This window comes from Poecile atricapillus, chromosome 16 (assembly GCF_030490865.1).
Source record: "Poecile atricapillus isolate bPoeAtr1 chromosome 16, bPoeAtr1.hap1, whole genome shotgun sequence".
In the NCBI taxonomy this organism is placed as follows: domain Eukaryota; kingdom Metazoa; phylum Chordata; class Aves; order Passeriformes; family Paridae; genus Poecile; species Poecile atricapillus.
In genome coordinates, this window is record NC_081264.1 from 12,532,803 (window position 1) to 12,553,965 (window position 21,163).

General features: G+C 54.5%; 2 protein-coding genes across 6 annotated transcripts; one reads left to right on the top strand and one right to left on the bottom strand.

The window, feature by feature from the left end:
* Nucleotides 1-2,619: 2,619 nt before the first annotated feature.
* ZMAT5 (zinc finger matrin-type 5) lies at nucleotides 2,620-17,601 on the bottom strand. 5 transcript variants are annotated; one of them, XM_058851534.1, is made up of 7 exons: nucleotides 17,540-17,601; nucleotides 12,502-12,724; nucleotides 12,072-12,134; nucleotides 11,557-11,637; nucleotides 5,335-5,446; nucleotides 4,879-5,008; nucleotides 2,729-2,864 (listed from the first exon to the last, which is right to left on the bottom strand). In XM_058851534.1, exons 2-6 carry the CDS (start codon nucleotides 12,626-12,628, stop codon nucleotides 4,915-4,917), a joined length of 477 nt encoding a protein of 158 aa, XP_058707517.1. In that variant the 5' UTR covers nucleotides 12,629-12,724; nucleotides 17,540-17,601; the 3' UTR covers nucleotides 2,729-2,864; nucleotides 4,879-4,914. The 5 variants fall into 5 exon arrangements, 3 of the variants coding, with proteins under 3 accessions (XP_058707516.1, XP_058707517.1, XP_058707518.1); XR_009278939.1 differs by lacking the exon at nucleotides 4,879-5,008 and adding an exon at nucleotides 4,139-4,415 and having other exon boundaries at nucleotides 2,730-2,864; XR_009278940.1 differs by lacking the exon at nucleotides 4,879-5,008 and adding an exon at nucleotides 4,139-4,415 and having other exon boundaries at nucleotides 2,730-2,864; nucleotides 12,502-12,727; nucleotides 17,540-17,567.
* Nucleotides 17,602-17,709: 108 nt separating this feature from the next.
* Nucleotides 17,710-19,327, top strand: LOC131585396 (cytochrome b-c1 complex subunit 9). Its single transcript, XM_058851536.1, has 2 exons — nucleotides 17,710-17,890; nucleotides 19,099-19,327. The coding sequence occupies exons 1-2, from the start codon at nucleotides 17,750-17,752 to the stop codon at nucleotides 19,135-19,137; spliced, it is 180 nt and encodes a 59-aa protein (XP_058707519.1). The 5' UTR covers nucleotides 17,710-17,749; the 3' UTR covers nucleotides 19,138-19,327.
* Nucleotides 19,328-21,163: the final 1,836 nt, after the last annotated feature.

Sequence of the window (21,163 nt, forward strand, 5' to 3'; positions counted from 1 at the left end):
GGTTGTTTCTCTCTCTTGCACTGCAAGGTGTGGGATGGGCTCAGCTCCATCCCTGTCCTTGTCCCAATCTCTGTCTCCATCCACAACCCCATCCTCAGTCCCACTCCCGTCATTATTTCCATTCCTCTCTCTGTCCCTTTCTCCTCTCCCCATCCCTAATGCTGTCCCATCCTCATCCCATCTCCACCTCCATCCCCATCTCCATCCCCATCCTCATCCCTGACTGCTCCCCATGCCCATTCCCATGCTTATTTCCATCCCTGCCCCTCTCCCCTCTGCCAGTCCCCATCCTTGACCCTATCCCTACCCCCATTCCAACCCTTTTTCCGTCCCTCTCTCTGTCCTGTCCTCACCCCAGTCCACATCCTGTCCCCATTCCCACTCCTGTTCCCGTCCCCCTCTCCCAGCAAGAGCTGCCAGAGGACACGGGCAGAGCCCAGTGGGGCTGCGCTTGGCAGGGGCCCAGCAGCCGCTCATTTCCCTAAAAGCTTCCCGATAAATTACTCCAGCTCTTGCTCCAGCAAAGGCACTTTGGCTCGGGCTTCACTATTGGGCAGCAGCTCCTCCACCCCGCCCCGGGGACAGTGAGTCCATGCCTGCAGCATCCCCTGGGATCGGGTACCAGCCATCCCTGTGGGAAGGAGCCAAAGCCCCATCCTGCTTTGGTGTCCTCCTCCTGCAGCCTTTTCCCACGGATGAGCCCAGGGCGGCTGTGTCCCACCCCGGTGATCCACGGCATTGTCACACCTCCTGCCACTGCCTGGAACACAAACCCCTGCAATTCCCAGCCTCCTCCACCCCCCGGGATTTACACAGCTCCGTGAATCCCTGACATCCTGCGGGTGATGCTGGGCTCGGCCCATCGGCCACATATCCTGCAGTTTTTGTGGGAAAACCCCAATTTTAACAAACACCCCTGTCAATCCCTCTCACTCCCCCTAGACAGGCTGGAGCTCAGTAGGGAATGCTTCTGCTCTCCCCTTTCAGCCTTCACCAGGAATTTCTGCTTTGAGAGCAGCTCAACTCCTTGGGAGCAAGGAAGAGCATGGAAAGGCTGCAGCTGTTGTGTTTTACACCAGAATTTTCATTTACAGTTGGGTTCCAGAGCTTGCCCAGAGAACTCTATATAATTTAAGCTGGATCTGGCGAGCCTCGAAGTTTGGGAGTGCTCGGTAAAACAACCTCTCCCGGATCAGCTGGAAAATGCACCAGGACCAGAGCACACCTCCAATCAACATGAGGAACAGGGTAGGATTTTGATGTTGACTGGGTAAAAAAATCCATGGAAGAGACTGGAGTGGGAGTTCCTTGATCTGTTGGTGGCAGTGGCCTTGGAAGGTGTCTGGGACTGTGCCCTGGCTGCCACCAGCAGAGCAGCCACTGTCCCCCCAAGTCAGTGGAGTCCCTCAACATTCCCCAGGACTCTTCCCCTGGGCCAGGCTGGGGCATAGGGAAGCACATCCAAGCTTGGAGAGAGCAGGCCCAGCTCCCACTCTGGAGCATCTCACAGCCCCTGGGGGAGCCCCACTTCCCATTTCCTTGGGGGCAGGGTTCCCTTGTTCCAGGGATTCCCATCCATTCCCAAAGAGGAGCCGCCTGGGTGCTCTTATTAACCCACCTGTCCTGCATGTGGAAGTGAGGGTAGGACACGGGGCTGATCCTGCATCCTCTGAGTCTGAGCCCTGTGGTCCTGCTCTCCAGCAAGCCCAGGGCTCCTGCCTGGAAGGATAAAAACATTCTCTAGTTGAACCTAGAGCTCATCCAGGCTCCAGTCAAGGCTGTTTCCAGGCTGCTGTCACATCCAGTCCCCGCTCCTGTCAGAGCCACGTCCCAGGATGGTGCTGATGCTCCTGTGACAATTTGCCATCACATCCCGAGGTGGAAGCCCTGCCCTGCTGGAGCGATCCAGGCAGGATTTGGCCACAGGCAGCTGGCTCCTGCCTGTGCTCTTCACGAATCTGGACCCACCACCTCCCTGCCCAGCCAAACCTGGAATGCTCTGGCAGCGGGCACAGCCCTCCTGGACAAACCCGCTGCCAGAGCTGCCTCCCGGGATGCTGCTGGACAGGATCCCCCCTTGCCCCTGGAGCTGCAGCCCTGCTCCCTTCCTGAGACAGCCAAGGACCTCCCTCACCCCACGCTTTACCAGCAAGGAGAGATGACTCAAACTCTCACTGGGGAGAAACCCTGGGATATTTTCCCTCTTGCCCTTCACCTCCAGCACAGCAGGAGCAGGGCTGAGGGAAGCTCCCCAGGCTCTCCTTTGGGAGCTCCAGCACCTGGACTCAGGTAGGGTCACACCCTGAATTTATCAGGAACAAACATGGCACAAACACCTGAGGAAATGAAATATCAGCTCTAAAAGCCTGGGTCCTTCTCCAGCCTGGATCACAGCATGGAGCTGGACTGAGAGCAGGCAGAGCAGACAGCAGTGACCTGAGGGGGTGGATCCTACCCAGGAAATGGGGAATGTCGGCTCCAGGTGACAACAGACAGCCCCTGTGCAGGGCTGGAGCTCTGCTGAGCACAGATCCCCACTCCAGAGGCAGGGAGAGAGCCAGGGGAGCAGCTCAGCCCACGGGAGGCTGCCGGGCGAGCAGGAACACGACACACAGAGGCTGCAATGGGCGGGAGGAGGGTTTATTGAAATCAAAGTGTGTATAAATAATCCTGTCCTTTTCCTGGAGCAGAGGCAGGCAGCCAGCCCCAGCCAGGCTCTGGGGGTGCCACTGCCTCAGCCCCACTGCAGGTTGGGGGGCACTGGCCACCCCCCGGGTGGGGGGGCCTGCAGGGACGGGGGCAGCTCCTGCACTGGTGGCCAGCCCGGAGGGTACTGGAATGGTGCTGGTTTCTCGGGAAGAGCACTGAGGGGAGATGGAAAGGGATGAGGTGAGAAGCAGTGTGTCAGTCTGACACCTAGACCAGGGGGCTGGGCTTCCCTGTGGCCCCTTCAGTAGCCCCCAAAGAGAAGGGGCCAGCAGAGGAAGGTTTTGGTTATCACCAAATGGGTTCATTCACTCCTCCATCCCAAATCCAGCAGTGGAACGGTTGTGTGACCATTCCCAGCATATCCAGGCAGCCTAACACAGTGTGTGCCAGTGAAAACTCAGGTGGGAACACTGAGGTGAGGGGGTCTGGGGTGGAGGGAGCAGCACAGACCCCCCAAGAGGGGCTCAGCAGGCACAGCTGCCAGGTGCTGGGAGTAGGGCTGGTCCCAGCCCCTCCATCCCCACTCCTCACACAGCTGAGTTGGAAGAAGAACAAACAAAACCAGCAGATGTTTCTTTCCAAGCAGCCCAAATCCCAAGCCAGCTGTGCACTTCCCAAAGGACAAGGACCCCTCGGAAATGGAGGAGCTGCCAAACCAGCAGGGTGTGTGCACCAGAGGACCCTTCAGCAGAGGGAAGAGGCTTTTCCCCCGCCCCATGGCCTGGGAATCACTGTGTCCCTGCCCTTCTCCTCAGTTTTACTGGTCGAGGCTGCTGCAAACACCATACTGGGGTGAAGAAGGGCAGGAGCAAGAACCATCTCTCCCTTGCCTCCAGCTTGACCGGGGCACGTTTAAATTTATGGGAAATGTACCTTTTCCATTAATTCCCAAGTGCAGGAAGCTCATTTGTTCTCTCACACAAGCCCTGACAGCAAGCAGCCTTGCAGCTTCTCAGGCCTCTACCTCTGATCCTGATGAATCTTTTTAATTGTTATGCCAGAAGAAATCTAATCAAACTCCTTTACATAACCCCGGGGAGAAGCAGCACCCTCCTCTCCCTGCGGGGCCATGGCCGAGAGCCAACTACAGGAGTAGTTTTCCAGGAGCGTTTTCCAGGCAACCAACACAGAGCAAAGTCACTCGGTTCAAGGTTTATCCCCTCAGCTGGGATTCATTCTCCAGAGCCCAGGATGAGGCAGGACCATAAGGACACACACCAGCCCCTCTGGGCAGGGATATTTGGTGTCATTCCCCCAGCACTGTGGCTCAGGCACACAGTGGATATGGAGCAGAGGGAATGCTGCAAGGTGGAGCCATCACCTAATGAGCTGTTTCCTGAGCAGCAGAACTGATCAATAGGCAGGATGCTGCCTGGGTACTCAACTCCCTGGGGTCTCATGAGCTACAAGTGCTCTATCAAAGGTTTACCTACAGCTGGAGCATTCTCAGTGGCAGTCCCACAGGGATTCTCCAGTGGCCAGCAAGGTGAAGAATATTTCCACTTTGAAGGTGTTAATGGGATCCCTCTCCTCTACCCACTTCCACACACATGGAACTTGTGGCACCTCAGAAACTTTGAGGCCTTGGACCCTTTTCTGATGGAAAACCACACTCTATGTTTCCTTTGGAAAAATCAATCCCATGAAATGAGGGCCTGGAGGGCACAAGGGGAGCACAGAGATGATCGGGAGAGGCGTTGGCAAGGCTGGAGAGAGAAAGTGAAGTTCCAATGTTGGTGTTTAATTCCTGTAGCAGATGGTTTCTGAGCCTACAGGGAGGCTGGAAAAAGAGCAATAATCCTGGAAATTTGTTCTGTGCATCTATGGAGGCAGCAGGGAACAAATCCTGAAGGTCTGAACATTCCTCTGGGTATGACCAAGTAGTTCTGAAGGTCTGGAAATTCCACTGGGAATAGTCATGGCTATCTTCTGTAAGAACTGATCTACCCCAAGTTCCAGGGATTCACAAGCAGGACGAACAAAATGGGGCAAGTGAAGTGTAGGGGACAGGAATGTGGGCACCTCTGCAAGGCCAAGGGCAGCCAAGCTGAGGGACAGAACAATCCCAGAGCAACGAGCTCAGACAAGCACCAGAAGGAAGATCCTGCCCAGTCCAAACACGGAGAGGACAGGAACAAACAGAGAAAGAACAGAAGAGAGATTTGGCACCTGCCCAAATGTCATCCCATTAAGCCTGCGGCACAGTCAGGTGAGCGAGGAAACAGCCGGCGCCCGAATCCAAACGGATACTGTGAGGAGGAGCCAATTCCACCCTCCCTGGCAGGAGGGGATGGGGGAGCTGTCAACAGATGAAAGCAGGCTCCTGACACTGAACCCTGGGCATTAATGATCCAGCACAGCATCAGCTCTGTCCTTCCAGGTGTGTCTGCACTCTGCAGAGAGCAAGGGGCACCCCTGTGCTGTGGCTTGTTCTCAAAGTGTGTCCCCTGGCACATGGGGACACCTGTGCACACATCCCTGATGGGGCAGGCAGGGCTGGAGCCACACGTGGCCCTCAGGAGCGCTGGCTGGGGGTGTTGAGACCTCTGATGCTCTGCACCCTCCCCTATCCCAGCCCTCCTGTGGGATCCCCCTGTGCATGCACACGTGGATGATCCCCAGTACCTGTTACTCTGAGCTGTGCTCAGCCTTTGGGCTCTCTTGTCCAGCCAGTCCTCGATGGTGCCAGGTGGGATATCTGCTCCCTCCCTCTGCAGCTCCTTCAGCCTCTTCTCCCCTGCTTGAGAGAAAGATTGAGATCAGAGAGGGATGGATCAGAGGGAGGGCCATGAAAGGGCCACCAGACCCTTGTCCTTTCACTCCATTAAACCTGCTGCTCATTACCCTGCACAGTTTTACAGGGTGGAGAGTGTGCACCATGCCTGTGGCAGCCCCTCCTCCTCCTCTGCCCTCCTGCCATCTGAAGCTTGGAGTCATCCCTGGTGACAGCTGCAGCCAGGCAGAGCAGGGGACAAGAGCTAAACCAGCACGGTGGCAGTTTGGGCACTGAGGAGAGTCTGACATCTCCCCCCGGGGCAGATCACCCCCATCCTCGCCTGGCACAGCCTCCGCTGGCACTGAGCCATTTCCAGAGCCGTGTCCCTCCAGCTGGCAGCAGTGACTGTGCCACCCCTGCCCTGTTAGGTGGGAATGACAGGGACAGTGTCCGGATCGATGCAGCCTTGGCAGCCCAGGAGAGTCTGAACAGCTCCGGGTGCGTGTTCCAGCCGGCAGACAGATCCCAGAGCTGCTGTCAGGGCAGGTTAAGAAGCTCCCTGCCTGATGTGTCCCCAACCCCTGCACAGCCCAGGCAGAGCTGTCACCAGCCCAGGGGCAGAACCAGGGCAGAGAGAACCAGTCCTTGAATTTAGAACCATGGAATGGTTTGGTTGGAAGTCACCTCAAAGCCCATCCAGTCCCACACGCTGCCATGGGCAGAGACACCTTCCACTGTCCCAGGCTGCTCCAAGCTCTGTCCAACCCAGCCTTGGACACTTCCAGGGGTTCAGAGGCAGCCACAGCTTCTCTGGGCACCCTGTTCCAGGGCCTCATCCTGTCAAAGGGAAGGATTTCTTCCATAAATCACAGAATTACAGAATCAATCAGGTTTAAGAGAGATCTTTGAGTCCAATCTGTACCTAATCTAAATGTCCCCTCTTTCAGTCTGAACCCATTACTCCTTGTTCTGTTTCTCGTCGTGGTTAGGACCAAGGAAGGAAACCAGTAGGAAATCTCTGCTGTTTACTGAATCAAGATTTTAACCCTCCAATCACTCTGGAAGGGCTGTGTGGGGCAGAAGCCCACAGGCACACCCTGGGGAGAAGGGCACAGAACCACACAAACCCACAGCTGCCCAGTTAGCAAAGCTCCCCAGTCCCCCCCAGCTGCAGGGAGGCAGCTGGTGCTGAACAGGTCTAGCAGGAGTCCTGACACAGCCACACTCCTGCCAGCACAGCAGGGATGAGGACACACTCCCTGTGATCCCATCTCCAGCCTAGTGGAAACTTCCCACCTAACAGAACAGGGAACTCAGAAAACCAAACACTGGTGACAATAAAAAGGAAGCAGAGGCAGCTGCATGTCATTCCCTCAGCCCTGCTCATCTATCCTTCTGGGGGATCCCTGATCCCATTTAGGGATCAAGGCACCTGCAGCTGTGCCCCTCAGGAGCCTGCTCCACACCCACCCACCACATGTCACACGTTTTAAGGAAAATATTATACCTTTGCAGACAGGGTGTGAAATTAATAGTGCTTGGGCAGAGTGAAGGATCACTTCATCCTACTGGTGGCAACCAATTATTCATCTGCCTGTTGAATACTAAATCAGGATGGCAGGGATGTGCTACACAATGAGCAGCCAGATGGATAATTTGTCATCCAGCCTTTTCAGCTGCTGCTGCTGGGCGGGGTGACGATGTGCCCAGTGCCACCACAGAAAGCCCGCTGTGGTCCTGATGTCCGGCTGCTGCTCTGAACCCACCGAGGAGCATGGGGACAGCAATGTTCCAGTCTCCCACAGCTGTTCCCAGGGAGCAAAGCCCCAGCAGAGCTACCTGGGGTCAACCCAACCAGCTGGCCAGGTAGGGGGATGGGGAGGCAAGAAGCTCAGCTTGGGAAGCTGGGCACTGCTCACACTCAGGGTTAGACTCATCTGACAACCTTGAGCACCTTTTTTCCCTATGTTCCATGTTTTTCCATCTCCTGAGCACGTCCCACCTTGGCAAGGGGACAGACAAGCAGCATCTGTGAGAAGCTCTGATGAGGCAGGGAAGAAAATGGAGCGAATCTCTCCCACCTCTCTGTACCACTGCAATTTCCTCTTCATCCAACTCCCAGCCCCAACAGAGAACAGACCACAAACAGCCCAAGCTTCTCTGTTCAGAACAGGGAGCCCCACGGTACCACACCAGGGATGGAGCAGCCACAACTCATGATCCCAGCCAGGAAAGTTCACTGGATGCTGTGGAACCACTCTGGATTTGCAATGTCCCAATGTCCCCCAGGTACCCACATGAGAAAGATATCCAGCTGTTCTCACAGCTCCAGGAGCTGCTGCTCCAGAGCACTCCAAACCTCAGGCTCAGAAATACAGCAGCAGGGACAGGCAACTCTCCAGCTCTGCTCACCTTGATGGTGTCCACGTCCCTCTGGAGCACGCACATCCCATCCAGGGACCACCAAACAGACCCTGAGACTGGAAATACTCCCTGAATGCCAACAGCTATTCCAAGAAACAGCTCTGAAAGGCCATTGCTCCCCACACGTGGCCGTGCAGCCTGACAGGTGTGAAGGTGCTTCTCTCCTCCTCCTCCTCACTGTGGTGTTTGCTCCCAAGTCTAATTACAGCCAATTAAAAGAGCATCTGTAGTCGTGAAGTATCTCTAATGATGCCAGAGTGGGTCCACATTTATCTTCTCTCCTCATGGGTTTTCTTCTTGAAAAAGGCATTGCTGTGTGAGAGATTGAACCCGCAGTATGGGCGGGTCACCCAGCAAGGAGATGCACAGGAAATCCTTCAGATCCCACCCAGCAAGGAGATGCAATCCCTCAGCTGCCTCCCTGGCACGATGTGGAACCCCATCTCCTGCAGAGCACAAGAGCAGCACCAGAGCATGGCTGAGATGAGTCTGAGGAGCCCCTGCAATCGGAGCAGCCAAACAAGCGACCGCCCTGCAGCCCAGTGTGAGCGCTTCTGCTGCTCCCTGCCCAGTTAAACCAGTGGACTCCAGCCATCCCAGCAGGGGCCCTCACATCCTTTCAACATCATGGACATCCTGCAAACACTCACCAGCTGTGCCCTCCTCTCGCAGCCCTGGCTGGCTGGAGTCACCAGAGCCCAGCCAGGTCGATCCTGCCTGCACCAGGGACACGGATTAGCGGGGAGCCAATAACTCTGAGCAAGGAGATGGCAATTTGACAGTGACTTTTCCTGACACAACTGTACTTAAAATGACAGCCTGGAAGTGTCTGGCTGATGAATGATGCAGCAGATGCAGAAGGCTAATGCTTTGATGGGAGAACAGCTGGGAATATGAGCTCCCTCCCTGCTGAAGGTGTAAACTGTTGCTTCTTGATGAGGATATTCTACAGGGTGCAGAGATGCTGACGCCAAAGTAGGCCAGGCTCCAAGCTGTTCTAGAACATGGAATCATCCAGAAATTTTCCTACTTAACCCACAAAACTTACACAAACTGCAGGGTGAACTCCCAGCATTGAAAAGGCCAAATGTTAAGGACAATGTCATGTTTCCTTTGGTTGTGATAAAAATGCTTCGTTATCAAAGTGAGTTCACGGACACAGAGCTACCAACACCAAACACTCACAGGGACTCAGCGACAGGTTCAATATTTACATGATAAAAAAAGTGCCATCACAGTTTAGCTGGGTTAAAAAAAAGTCAGACAAGGCTTTGCCTGCACCAGAGCTGAGGAAAGGGGGGTTAAGCAGCACTGTGGGCCCACCAGGAGAGCATCCCTCAGCAGCCTGGCCACCCCCAGCATGGTCACCCCAGGCTTGGGAAGGCTCTGGAGCTTTCAGCCTTTTGGCTCATCTCAAATCCCTGATGACCCCTGGCTCCAAACCTGCCGAAATCTCCCAGCTGCTTCAGTGAGAGGCAGCCTGGTACAGATTGCTCCAATCCTGCTGGCTGTGGCTTGGGATGGCTCATGGCTCAGCGATCCTGAGACTTTGTGGGAATGCATGTGGGACATTACTGATGGAAGATCCTGTGTGAATTACACACCCTGCCACACACAAGCTTGCCCTCAACTCTACCCTCAGCCCTAGCACCTGAGACACGGGTGCTTGGCAGCTGAAGGAGTGCTGGAGTCTCCATGACTCACCAGACAGTGTCTGATCCTTCCATCCTGTCTGTTACAGGCTGTCCCTCTCCTACAGCGAATCCTGCTGAGCCTTTCTCTGCATCAAATTCCTCCAAACTCTCATCAGAGCTGGAGTCTGTGTGATGATGCACGAAGCCACACCATGAGAGAGGTGAGCAGGAGTGAGCTCTCCAACCAAGCACCCCCTGTACCCTGGCCATCGCTCCTTCAGGGCTAATTGGTAAATGAAATGTTTGACTCCAGAACACAAATGCAAGGTTTCCCAGTAATCTCCCTGGAATTGGCTCTCACCAGCCAATCCTGCACTTACACCGACCCATTTGCCACAAGTCAATACTCAATAACAAGTGTAATTGGCAAGGAAAGCTGCCCGAGCGCAGAGGAGCTGCCAGCCTTCCCTGCTCCGCTCCAGAGAGATCCCACTTCTCCTGCAGGAGCAGCCAGTGCCTGGAAATGCTGGAGGTTCCTGTGCCTGTCCCTTGGGAGCCCAGCAGAGAGGGCTCAGGGAGAGGCTCTGGCTGGAAGGTGACTCTGGGAGGGGCTGAGGCGCTCCAGCCCCACCACGGCTTTATCGACTGCCAGTGGTGCTCAGAGATGGATTCAGAGTCACCTCGGGGGCTCTCACTGATTCAGCAGGGCCTGGAATAGCTCCATGCTGCCTCCCCCTGCCTCCCCTGAGCTCTTCCTCCCCAAATGGGATCCCTCCCAGGGCCACGAGAGGCTCTACCCCACGCACATCCCCCGTCTCACATCCCACACTTCCAACACTTCAGCCTGGCTTTGCCAGACTCTTGGCAAAACAGCAGCTGGCTCCAGCGAGGATGTGGGCATGGGAGCTGCTCCAAGCTGGGCTACACTGGGACACCAGGTTGGGGAAGGAATCCTTCTTCTCTGCTCCACACTCTGAGGCCACATTTGGGTGCTGTACCCAGTGCTGGGCTCCCCAGTACAGAGACAATGGGCAAAATATGGGAATTCCCGTCAGGATTTTCTATTTAAATATTTTAAAAATTACACATTTTTATTATGAACCTAGTCAAACAGAGATCAGGTCACCCACAGAGACTCCAGCCTTGAGATATTCAAAATACAACATGGCTCTGAGCACCCTGCTTGAGTTCACCCTGCTTTCAGCAGGGTAAGGATTAGACCATCTCCAGTGGAGATTTCAACCATTCCACAAGTTCTCACATCACTCCCATTCCCTGGAAGTGTCCAAGGCCAGCCTGGATGGGGCTTGGAGTAACCTGGTCTAGTGGAAGGTGTCCTTGCTCACAGTGAGTGAGACGATCCCTTCCCACCCAGCCCAGTCTGTGATTCTATGACTTGCTTTAACCACTAAAGTAATGACTCCTATGAAGAAAACAGAGCTACCACCTCTTTTCCCTAAAAGAAAAGTAGTTCCAAGAATGGTAGTTCCAGAATGAGAAAGTTCAAAAGTGCTCTGCAGACTCCCAGCAGGGAGCAGCTGCCATCCACCCTCTGCCCACACTTCACTTCCATCCAAAGCCACCCAAGCAGAGGCTGTTTCTGGATCCAGGACCCCTTTCACAGCCCGACAGCAGGACAGCTCTTCCCACCAGCTCTTCCCACGGGTGGAAGCAGCAGTTCCCTGGTAATAGCAGCAAGGTGGGGGGAAATCAAATCCATAAATTTAAGGGGACGTGATGTACCAGTGCCCTCTGCTGCTGACAGTTTTTATTCCCTGACTGAAGAAAACCCTGAGGGCTCACAAAGGCCACTCCAAACTCTTGCTGCCAAGTGGTAACAGCACTGCTCAGCTCCAGGTTTGTGCCTGTGCCAGCAGCTCAAGAGCAGGGAGCATATGACAAACTGCAGCACTTCCAGGCTCACACAGCACTGGGAAGCAGGAGGGAGGGATCCATGCTTGGCTGGCTCCATGCAGGCAGCAGGGGATCACAGCCTACACAACCCCTCACACCCCCCTGCAGCAATTCTCCCTCCAAGGAAATCCTCAGACATTGCCTTGCTGGAGGACTCACCCTGAACCTGAGCACTCAGCTTCTCCAGGTCCTGCTCTGTCATGTGAGAAAATCTGCAGTTGGACCCAAAATCACACTGTCCTGGAATGGAATAGTGAGATTTGAAAATTCAGTTTCAAAATTCTCTAGATTAGATATTAGGAAATATTTCTTCACAGAAAGGGTTGTAAAGCATTGGAATGAGCTGCCCAGAGAAGTGGTGCAGTCACCACCCCTGGAAGTGCTCAAAAATGTGTGTGGATATGGCACCTGGGGATATGGTTTAATGATGAACATGGTGATCCTGTATTGACATTCAGACTTCGTGATCTTAAAGGTCTTTTCCAACTTTAATAATTCTGGGAAAAATCAGAGTTCCATGAGAACCACCCACAGGAGGTCCTTGTGAAAGCAAACCCAGGCTCCATCACACCTGGATGCCAGCCACAGGCCCAAACCCCTCCCTCCAGCTTTGGGCTGGCTCTGGAAGGAGCTGCTGGAGCCCAGGCACTTCTGTCCACCTCAGAACTCCTCACCTGTTTGCAGAAACTTCCGACAAGGTTTCTTGACTTGCTCTTCCTGCAGGATAGCAGCAGCATCTGGGGAGACAAGGGATGAACCCAGGTAGAGATCCTGGCCACAGCAAAATCCCATCATGTCCAGTCCCAAACTGGTCAGGGGCCAGAAGGAAGCAGAGGGACACCCAAGCAATGGTTTCACAGCCAGTTTAACCCACTCTCCTCAGGCTGGCACTAACACAGCTGGAACTGTGTGCTGAGACAGGTCAGAGCCACACACGAGGGTTTCACCTCTGAGACTGCCTGACTCAGCAGCATCACGTGCTCAATTTGCAGGCACACACTGTGTAAACCATCAGTGCTGATTTATTTTCTCTTCCCACTCCCCCCCTCACCCATCACCTCCCCAGTCCCAGGAAGGGAGTAGCAGACATCTGGGAGCACCCACCTCGGAATAAGTCGTACCAGACTCTCTTAGCCCGGAGATGCTGCACTCCATTGAGGTGCTTCTTCCTGTTGTGCAGGTTGTCCTGGAAGGACCTGTCACAGTAGTCACAGAAGTACCTTTTCCCCATCTCTTCCCTGGCAAAACAGAATCAGCATGTCCTGGAATTGTCAGGCAGCTCCTCGGCGCCCAGCCATGGGAATGGAGGATCCAGGATTTACAGCGCCTGCTTCCAAATGAGGAGAACTCAAATCACTTTGGGTTGGCAGACAGAGGAAGAGGTGAGACCCAACAGTTTATATCCTTGTCCATCACAGACTGCTGGGGCAGGATCTGCTGCCTGTACATGGGAGAAAAGGCCTGATCTGCATTTGTCTCTGTCACCCAAAGCAACAACAGCTCTGCTGGAAGGATTCCCCTTCCCCGAGTTCAGACCACAGAAAACAGAGCCACAGGCTCCAGGGAAGGTGCAGCACAAACCATCCAAGGTGCAAGCAGGAGGAGCTGAAGGTCCTGGGGACCTTTGACCACAACCTCCACCAGCTGATACAAAAGAGGAAGGAAACTCCCTCATGTCCATCTCTGCAAGGTAAGGAAGAAACTCAGCAAAGCTCATTTTATCCTCAAGGATAAAACAGAAGCTGATCTCACCTGTCCTGCAGGTGGGAAGCTGCATTACAAACATTACAGGACACATTTCCAACAATCCCCTGAGCCACCTGTACATCATGGATTGCTCTCCCCATTCTCCCCAGCCTACAGCACCAAGGTGTGTCTGCTCTGAGTACAGCACTAAGATCAGAACAGAATTTGGGAGCTCCCACCTGTGCTGGGCCTGGAGCCACTGTCAGTGCAGGTGAGATCTGCTTGTGTTTTATCCTTCAGCACCTGTCCCCACCGGGTGTTCCTGCTGGAGGTGCAACAAACACCCTGAAGGAGCTGTAAGCTCTCTTCTGAGGGATATAAAGGTACCTGATGAATGGCAAAGATGGATGGATTGGGAGATAAACTCCAAAAGCAATTCTCCAGGTTTTGACACTTTGACAGCTGAATGCATTTAAAAAGTGGCACAGAGACCAGCACAAGAAATAAAGATTTTATAAATAAAACAAGCCCAGAATCAATCACAGCCCCCCAGCTGATTCCTCCGGCTCAGCACGAAGAGCAGAGCACCAGGCAGTCCCTCAGAGCCCAGCGTGCCCAGCTCAGGCAGGGCTGCCAAGCCTCCTGACTGACATCCATTCCAGCAGGAGCACCACATTCCCTTCCCTCCCTGCTCCCAGGAACTGCTCCTTCCAAATCAAATCCCTGGAAATCTCTAAGGCCTCACACCACAAGTTAAAGCAAAGCTGCATTTGATGGGAAGACCTCCTGAGATTCTTTAAATTGGACTGAAAACCTCCACACTGAAGGTAAAATGTTCAGATATTCCAAGTGAACTGGAAATCTCATGTTGAGGTTCTTTCCTGGGAGGGTGAGGGCTGGCCATGCCCCAGCTGTGTGTGCTGGGACCCCAAATCCCCCATGCCCTGGGCTGATCCTGATCCACCTCTGTAGGGCTTGAGGTCTGAAATCATCCTCCTCCAGCCCAAGAATCCAACCCCAAGCACTGCTTAATGAGCATGGAGCCATAAATTCCCTCATCCTTTGCATCCCTGAGTTCTGCAGCCAGGTTTGCAGCACTGTGGTGGGGCTGCTGGAATTCAGAGAGAACGAGTCTGGCCCACTGGCAGGGTCTTCTTTTAAATACTGAAAAAAATCCCTGTTCCACATGTTATTCCATAGTCTTCCCAAAGTTCCTGGTGACACAAAAAACTCCCTGTCTCAGCTGCTGGCTCCTGCACTCCATCTCTGCAGAAGAGAATGCTGCAAACAGGGAAAACAAATGAGATTCTGCAGTGGTCCCACACAAGTTTCCAGAGATCTCCCAGGGAATTCTGCCTGCGGAAGCCCAGCAGCAGCCAGCCTTTGAAATCGTATTTCAAACTTTCTCTTTCATCACCCCGACAGCAATAATTGCAGAAGCTCCTTCCCCCTCCTCCCCCAACAACCAGGGCAGAAAGCTCCTAAAGATTCCAGACAGCCAGATCCCACATCCCACGGCTGCCTGCTCCCAAATTCTCCAAGCAATTCCCATTGCAGGGGACGGAAGGATCGTAAAAAGCAATTACAGGAGTATCAGATTCTCCCTGAGACTTCCCCCTTCAGTGATTATACCCAACACTTATTCCCATCTTTTCAAGGATTCCACTGCATGGATACCTTGCTGGGTTCTGCCAACTCTCTGCAACACCAGCACCTCCCAGCACTCTGTGAGTCCGGAGGAGTAAAAAGCTGCTTCTGAGCAGCACCAACCTATTTCCATCTCCCCTAACGGCTCCAGCAGTAAACAAAGAGCATTTTTCAGCTGAAAACAGAGATGGTTCCTAATTAGATCCATCTTAGTCACTATGAAATAAAGTAAATGTAGCTGCTCTATAAAGAACTGTCTCAGCATCTCCAGCCCCTGATTTGCAACTGAATCAGAGTGCTCAGACCTGGACCCACCGCAGCCATAAATGCTTCCAGCCAGGCTTTGTGCTAGCTTAAAAGTCTTCCTGAATAAATGCAAATAAAAAAAAACAAACCCAGAACCCAAATAACCCAGGGCTTTGTGTTGTATGAAAGTATAACAGCAATGCAGTGCTGTGTCTCCTGTTGGGTGAGCAATACCCTGCTGTGAGGCACCCTGAAGGTGACAGCAAGGGTCTTGGGACAATTCCAGCCAAGATACCCTGGGCACCATCCCACATTTTCCCTTCTCCAGCTGCTGCCAGAACTCTCCACACTGCTCTGTATCAGCTGCAGGTTTTATCTCAGACTCCCCAGGGTGTTTCACCGGGCAGAGGGAGGAAGGTGACCCCGGAAGGGGCAGACTCCTTTATGTCTGGGGAGAGCTGCTGCTCTCCACACCGAGCCCCAGGAGGAGCCTGGGCCTTGACCTCAATTTCCTGCCTTCTCACAGCCCAGGCTCGGGGCCATTCCAGCCACTTTGGCTACCCAGGCAGATGTGAATTAATTAAATCCAAGTGTCAGGATTATGATACTCAGCTGCCAATTTAAATGGGCTCAGATCTGCAGGGATACTTGGAATGGCAGCAGAGTCTGCCAGCACCTTCCCAATGACAGGCACAGATCCTGCTTTCCATTACACACAGAGGAAATCATGGAATGATTTGGATTGGAAGGGACACTAAAATTCATCCAGGTCCACCCCCTGCCATGGGCAGGGACACCTCCCACTGTCCCAGGCTGCTCCAAGTCCCGTCCAGCCTGGCCTTGGGCACTGCCAGGGATCCAGGGACAGCCCCAGCTGCTCTGGGCACCCTGTGCCAGGACCTGACCCCCCTCCCAGGGAACATTTCCTTCCCAATATCCCATCCAGCCCTGCCCTCTGGCAGTGGGAGCCATTCCCTGTGTCCTGTCATAGAATCATGGAATGGTTGGGTTGGAAGGCACCTTAAACCTCATCTCATTCCAACCCCTGCCAGGTAGGGACACCTTCTAGTGGAAATCCAGATCTTGACTCGGAATCAACACCAATCTGACCATTCACAAACACCAATTAATTGGCAGTTGGGGGAATTAGTCTTTGATAAACCAGAGCAGTTACATTTGAAAAATAAAAATTGAGTTTTTCTGAGCTCTGCTCTGTGGTGACCAGGGACAGAACCCAAGTGAACAACTGGAGCTGGGCCAGGGCAGGCTCAGGCTGCAGAGCAGGGAAAGGTTCTTCCCCCAGAGGTGCTGGCACTGCCCAGGCTCCCCAGGGAATGGGCACGGCCCCGAGGCTGCCAGAGCTCCAGGAGCGTTTGGACAGCGCTGCCAGGGATGCCCAGGGTGGGGTTGTTGGGGGGGTCTGGGCAGGGCAGGGCAGGGCTGGATGATCCTGGGTCCCTTCCCACTCGGGATATTCCAGGGTTCCAAAGGGATAACACTATACAGGAATGTGCCAGGCACCTTCCAGGCTTCCAGAACAAGCAGAGGTCTTGTCCTAACCCTGAAAAATCCCACAGATCCCCACAGACACTGCATGAGGGAACAAACATAAATAAATCAGGAGAAATTACTCTGCAGCCAGACCTTGTGCTACTTCTGAGTGGGTGAGACAAACAAAATGACACAGCAGCGTCACTTGAGGGTCTGCTCTGGAATTTCATGTTTAACAACAGCCCTGTGGGGAAACAGCTTCAATGTCAGGATTCCTCTGTCCCATCCCTGTCTGTGCTGCCTTCCTAAATCCAAATTTACCTCTCTACCATCAGTGCTAGAGTCACCCCACGCTGCTTGCCCTTACTGAGATTAAAAAGTTAGAAACACGAAGAGAGGGCAGCAAATGGGAACGTTCCCACTTTTGTTCTGCCACACGGGGCCAGGTCCCACTCCTTCCGAGGCCTCTGGAGCAGCTGCCAGGGTCCTCTGGCACAGGGTGCCCAGAGCAGCTGGGGCTGCCCCTGGATCCCTGGCAGTGCCCAAGGCCAGGCTGGACACTGGGGCTGGAGCAGCCTGGGACAGTGGGAGGTGTCCCTGCCATGGCAGGGGTGGCACTGGATGAGCTTCAAGGTCCCTTCCACGCCATTCCATTAATCCTGAGCCCCACACCCCTCTCCCACTCCCCCGACACTGACATCAACCACCTTTTGCAACCCCAAACTGCAGAAAACATCCCAAATCCCCTCCCACCCGCCTTCCGGGGTTGAGCTGAGGGCAATGACCGCGGGCTCTTTCCTGTCCCTGTCACCCTTGGCCGCACACCCGGGCAGGGCAGGGCAGGGCAGGGCTGGCCCGGGGTGTCTCTGTCCCCTCAGCCCTCCCTCCCCGCTGCCCCCGCCCCAGCCACGGCCGAGCTGGTTTCACCCCATAAAGCCGGGCAGAGACCCCGGGGCTGCCCAGCGGAATCCGCTGAGGACAAGGCGGAAGGGACAGGAGGACTGGAGTGTTTAAATTCCCTCACAGGAACCCCTCACAGGGACCCCCGGCACCCCCTGCCACACTCACCCACCTCTGCCCAGGCCCGCGCCGCCGCCGCCGCCTACAACTCCCTCAATGCCTCACGGCAAAGGCGCATGCGCAGGTCACAAAGCGCACAGAGCGCGGCCTACAACTCCCAGCATGCCCTACGGACGCTGACACGCTGTACAAATAGCAGAGCACCGCCTACAGCCCCCAGCAGCCCCTGCGGGGCGGCGCTGGCGCGGAGCGCGCGGTCAAGATGGCGCTGCTGCGGCAGGTGTACGGGGCGCTGTTCCGCCGCAGCTCCACGTTCGCGCTGTCGGTCGTGCTGGGCGCGGTGGTCTTCGAGCGCGCCTTCGACCAAGCCGCGGACGCGCTCTTCGAGCACCTCAATCAAGGGGTAAGGGCGGTGTAAGGCTCCCGCGGGGCCGCCTGGGTGCGGGCCCAGCTCTGAAGGTCAGGCCGGCCCCGCGCGGGCCGCGCCCCGGCAGCCCCGGGCCCGCTGCTCGGCCGAGGGGCTCGCTGAGGGTCAGCGCTCGCTGAGTGTCAGGGCTCGCTGAGGGTCAGCGCTGCTCGGCCCCAGGGCTCGCTGAGGGTCAGGGCTTGCTGAGGGTCAGGGCTCGCTGAGGGTCAGCGCGGCTCGTCGAGGGGGCTCCGCGGCTGTCGTGGCACTCGGTGCTTCGGGGTGTCCTTGGACTACTCTCGCCGCTTGGAAGGGGCGTGCAAGGCAGTGGAGAGCGAGAGGGGTAAAAGGAGCTTCTGTGCTCTGTAGTCCCCCGGCTTGGCCGATCTGCCCTTGGCAGAGGAAGGGGATAAGGGCTGGTGGCCTTGGGTGGCCCAGCGTGAACCTTGGGTGAAAGAGGTCAAGTCGTCCTTAGGTTCCTAAGTACAGTGCTGATGGGATAATGACTGCAGGATACCGAGGCAGGCTTGGAGGAGACCTGAGCCGCATTCAGGGCCTACAGAGGCTCCAGGAGATGAGAGAAGGACTTTGGACAAGGGCCTGAAGTGACAGGACACAGGGAATGGCTTCCCACTGCCAGAGGACAGGGATGGATGGGATATTGGGCAGGAATTGTTCCCTGGCAGGGTGGGCAGGCCCTGGCACAGGGTGCCCAGAGCAGCTGGGGCTGCCCCTGGATCCCTGGCAGTGCCCAAGGCCAGGTTGGACATTGGGGCTTGGAGCAGCCTGGGACAGTGGGAGGTGTCCCTGCCCAGGGCAGGGGTGGCACTGGATGAGCTTTAAGGTCCCTTCCAACTCAAACTATTCCATGATTTCATGAATAGGATTGTTCTGTGCATCTCTTGTGTGCAGGAGCAGAACTGCCCTCTCCAGTCTGGGTGGGAATTCAAGGCGGTGTCTCTGGGCCACTAATCCAGAGCTGAACAGGGGAAGGGGAATCTCTGCAGCTGCCTCCCGGTCCAGATTAGGAGCCAGGAGCCCCCATGTGCATCCCTGTGTCCCCCAGATCCAGTCCAGGACTCCATCACCACCTCCCTAAGCAGGATAATTTGTATTTTGGATTCTGTTATCCCAACCCCACCGAGAATCTGCCTAAAACATCTTGATTTTTTAAATTTTTTTTGCCTTGCTTGTTTTGCATGCAGAAACTGTGGAAACACATCAAGCACAAGTATGAGAACTGAGCAGCTCAGCAGCAGGGACCAGCTGAGGGATTCAGCCTCCTGAAAGTGGGAATGGATTCCTGCTGGAACAACTCCGAGCCAGATGTTATCAGCCACCTACTGATATGATGTGAAGCCAGATGGACTCAAGGAGCTCTGCTGCTGTACTCGACTTACTGTGTTCAAATAAAACTCCTGGTCCTGTGTTGTGTCTGTGTGTTCACTGCCTCCTCTTTCTCTTGGAGGTGGGGAATCTTTAAAAACAGTTCCTTAGTTCCAAGGCACTGTCAGGAATCACAATGTCTTAAAAATTTGAAAGCAATTCAGACAGTTCATGACAGCCCTTGGCTTCTGTCTGGGACGGATGAGAAGCTGTCTGCATCTTCTGGTCTGCCCACAGAAAAGGGGCTTAAAATCATTCACAGCACCTTTTTGTAGCTCAGTGGTGATGGAAGTTCCCAGCTTGGCCTTAACAGAGGAATGGGGATCCCTTTCCTCATTATTCTGTCCCTTCTGGCTCCTGCCATGGCTCGAGGAGCAGAAGTGATGTCAGGTCTGTGTGTCACACACCTGCCTCCACCTCGACTGACTCAAGGGAAGGTGCTGGGAAGGGAGAGGGATCACTCAGTTCACCCCAGCAGCTTCAGAGGAGGACTCATGAAAAGATTTGAATGGGAAGGGACCTTAAAGATTGTTCAGTTCCTCCCCCCTGAACCTTCTCCCTGAAGAGCCCAGCCCTGCCTGGCTTTGTCAAACACTTCTTTTTACATGGGAGAGGATATTTGGGCACTTCCTGGGGCAATGATTCAGTTAATTCCTCAGCTCTCAGGTGGCTGTAGGGAGATCTGCCTGAGTGACTCCTCTTCCCCCTTTCCCAGCCCCCATCTCTCTCTCTCTCCCCTCACTTTTCACTAATCAGGAGGAATTTCAGCACAGGCTGAGGCAGAGCCCATTAGAGCCAGTGCTCACAGCAGCTTTGTTGTGTTTGCAAACGAGTGCCAGGGGGGTAAAACATTTACTCTGAGAACACAAAGAGCACTTAAACGCTTGTGTTTTTGGAGCTAAACCCAAGTACAGCTGTCCCAGTTCCAGCTGTGTTTTATGGAGATGGTTAAGAGAAAGGTTTAAGCTTTCCTGGACACTCCCATCCGAGTGAGTGCTGGCTCCCCGTGCTCTGCTGCTGGTTCCACATCAGGCTGAGCAGCTCAGAGAGAGTTGCAGGCTCTGAGCAGCAGGAACCAAAGCTGAATACAGGATGAGGGGACAGCACTGCAGTGGGCAGCAGGGAGGAGCTGAAGCCATCGGTGCAGAGAGCGGGAGCTGCAGGAAAGCAGCGTTATCCCAGCAGGGGATTGCCCTGGATCCAGCATTTAGGGATGCTGGTAAATGTAATTCCTTTTTCCATGCCTGTCATTGAGAGGTTTGGGCAGCACTGATAGGCAAAGAAGAATCTCAGAGCACTCAGGGCTTCCCCTCATTTTACGCCAGCGGCTGTTCTGCATTTCTGCTTTGCAAACAGCCCCACAGCAGCTCCAGTCACATTCCTGCCCTCTGCACAACACCAGGCATCAAGGTGTGGACCTTACAACCACCCTACTACCACTTGACCATCCCACTGCTCCTGCAGCACTGGGATTTCCCTGGAGCACAACCACTGCTGATTTTCTCACAGTGGGAAAATGCCACAGGCACTGTTGCAGTGCAAGAAAATACAGCATGGTGGGGAGATGGCAGTCAGGGCACATTAACCAGTAAATTAACCAAACAAAGCCTAATTGGATACCAGGAAGTTCATCAATACTGTCTGTAAGGGCCTTTAAAAAAGCAGCTAAGACATCTACAACTTTTATTTGTACCATCTGTCTTCACAGGCCTCACTCAAGGGACAGAAATCCCTAAGGTCTTACTCACCTGAACCCCACTGGCTCTGTTGGCAGTGGGAATAGCCTGAGCCTTTCTCTGCCAGCATGCAGCTGTGGTTTAGGTGCAGATCAGGGAAAGGTTCTTCCCCCAGAGGTGCTGGCACTGCCCAGGCTCCCCAGGGAAT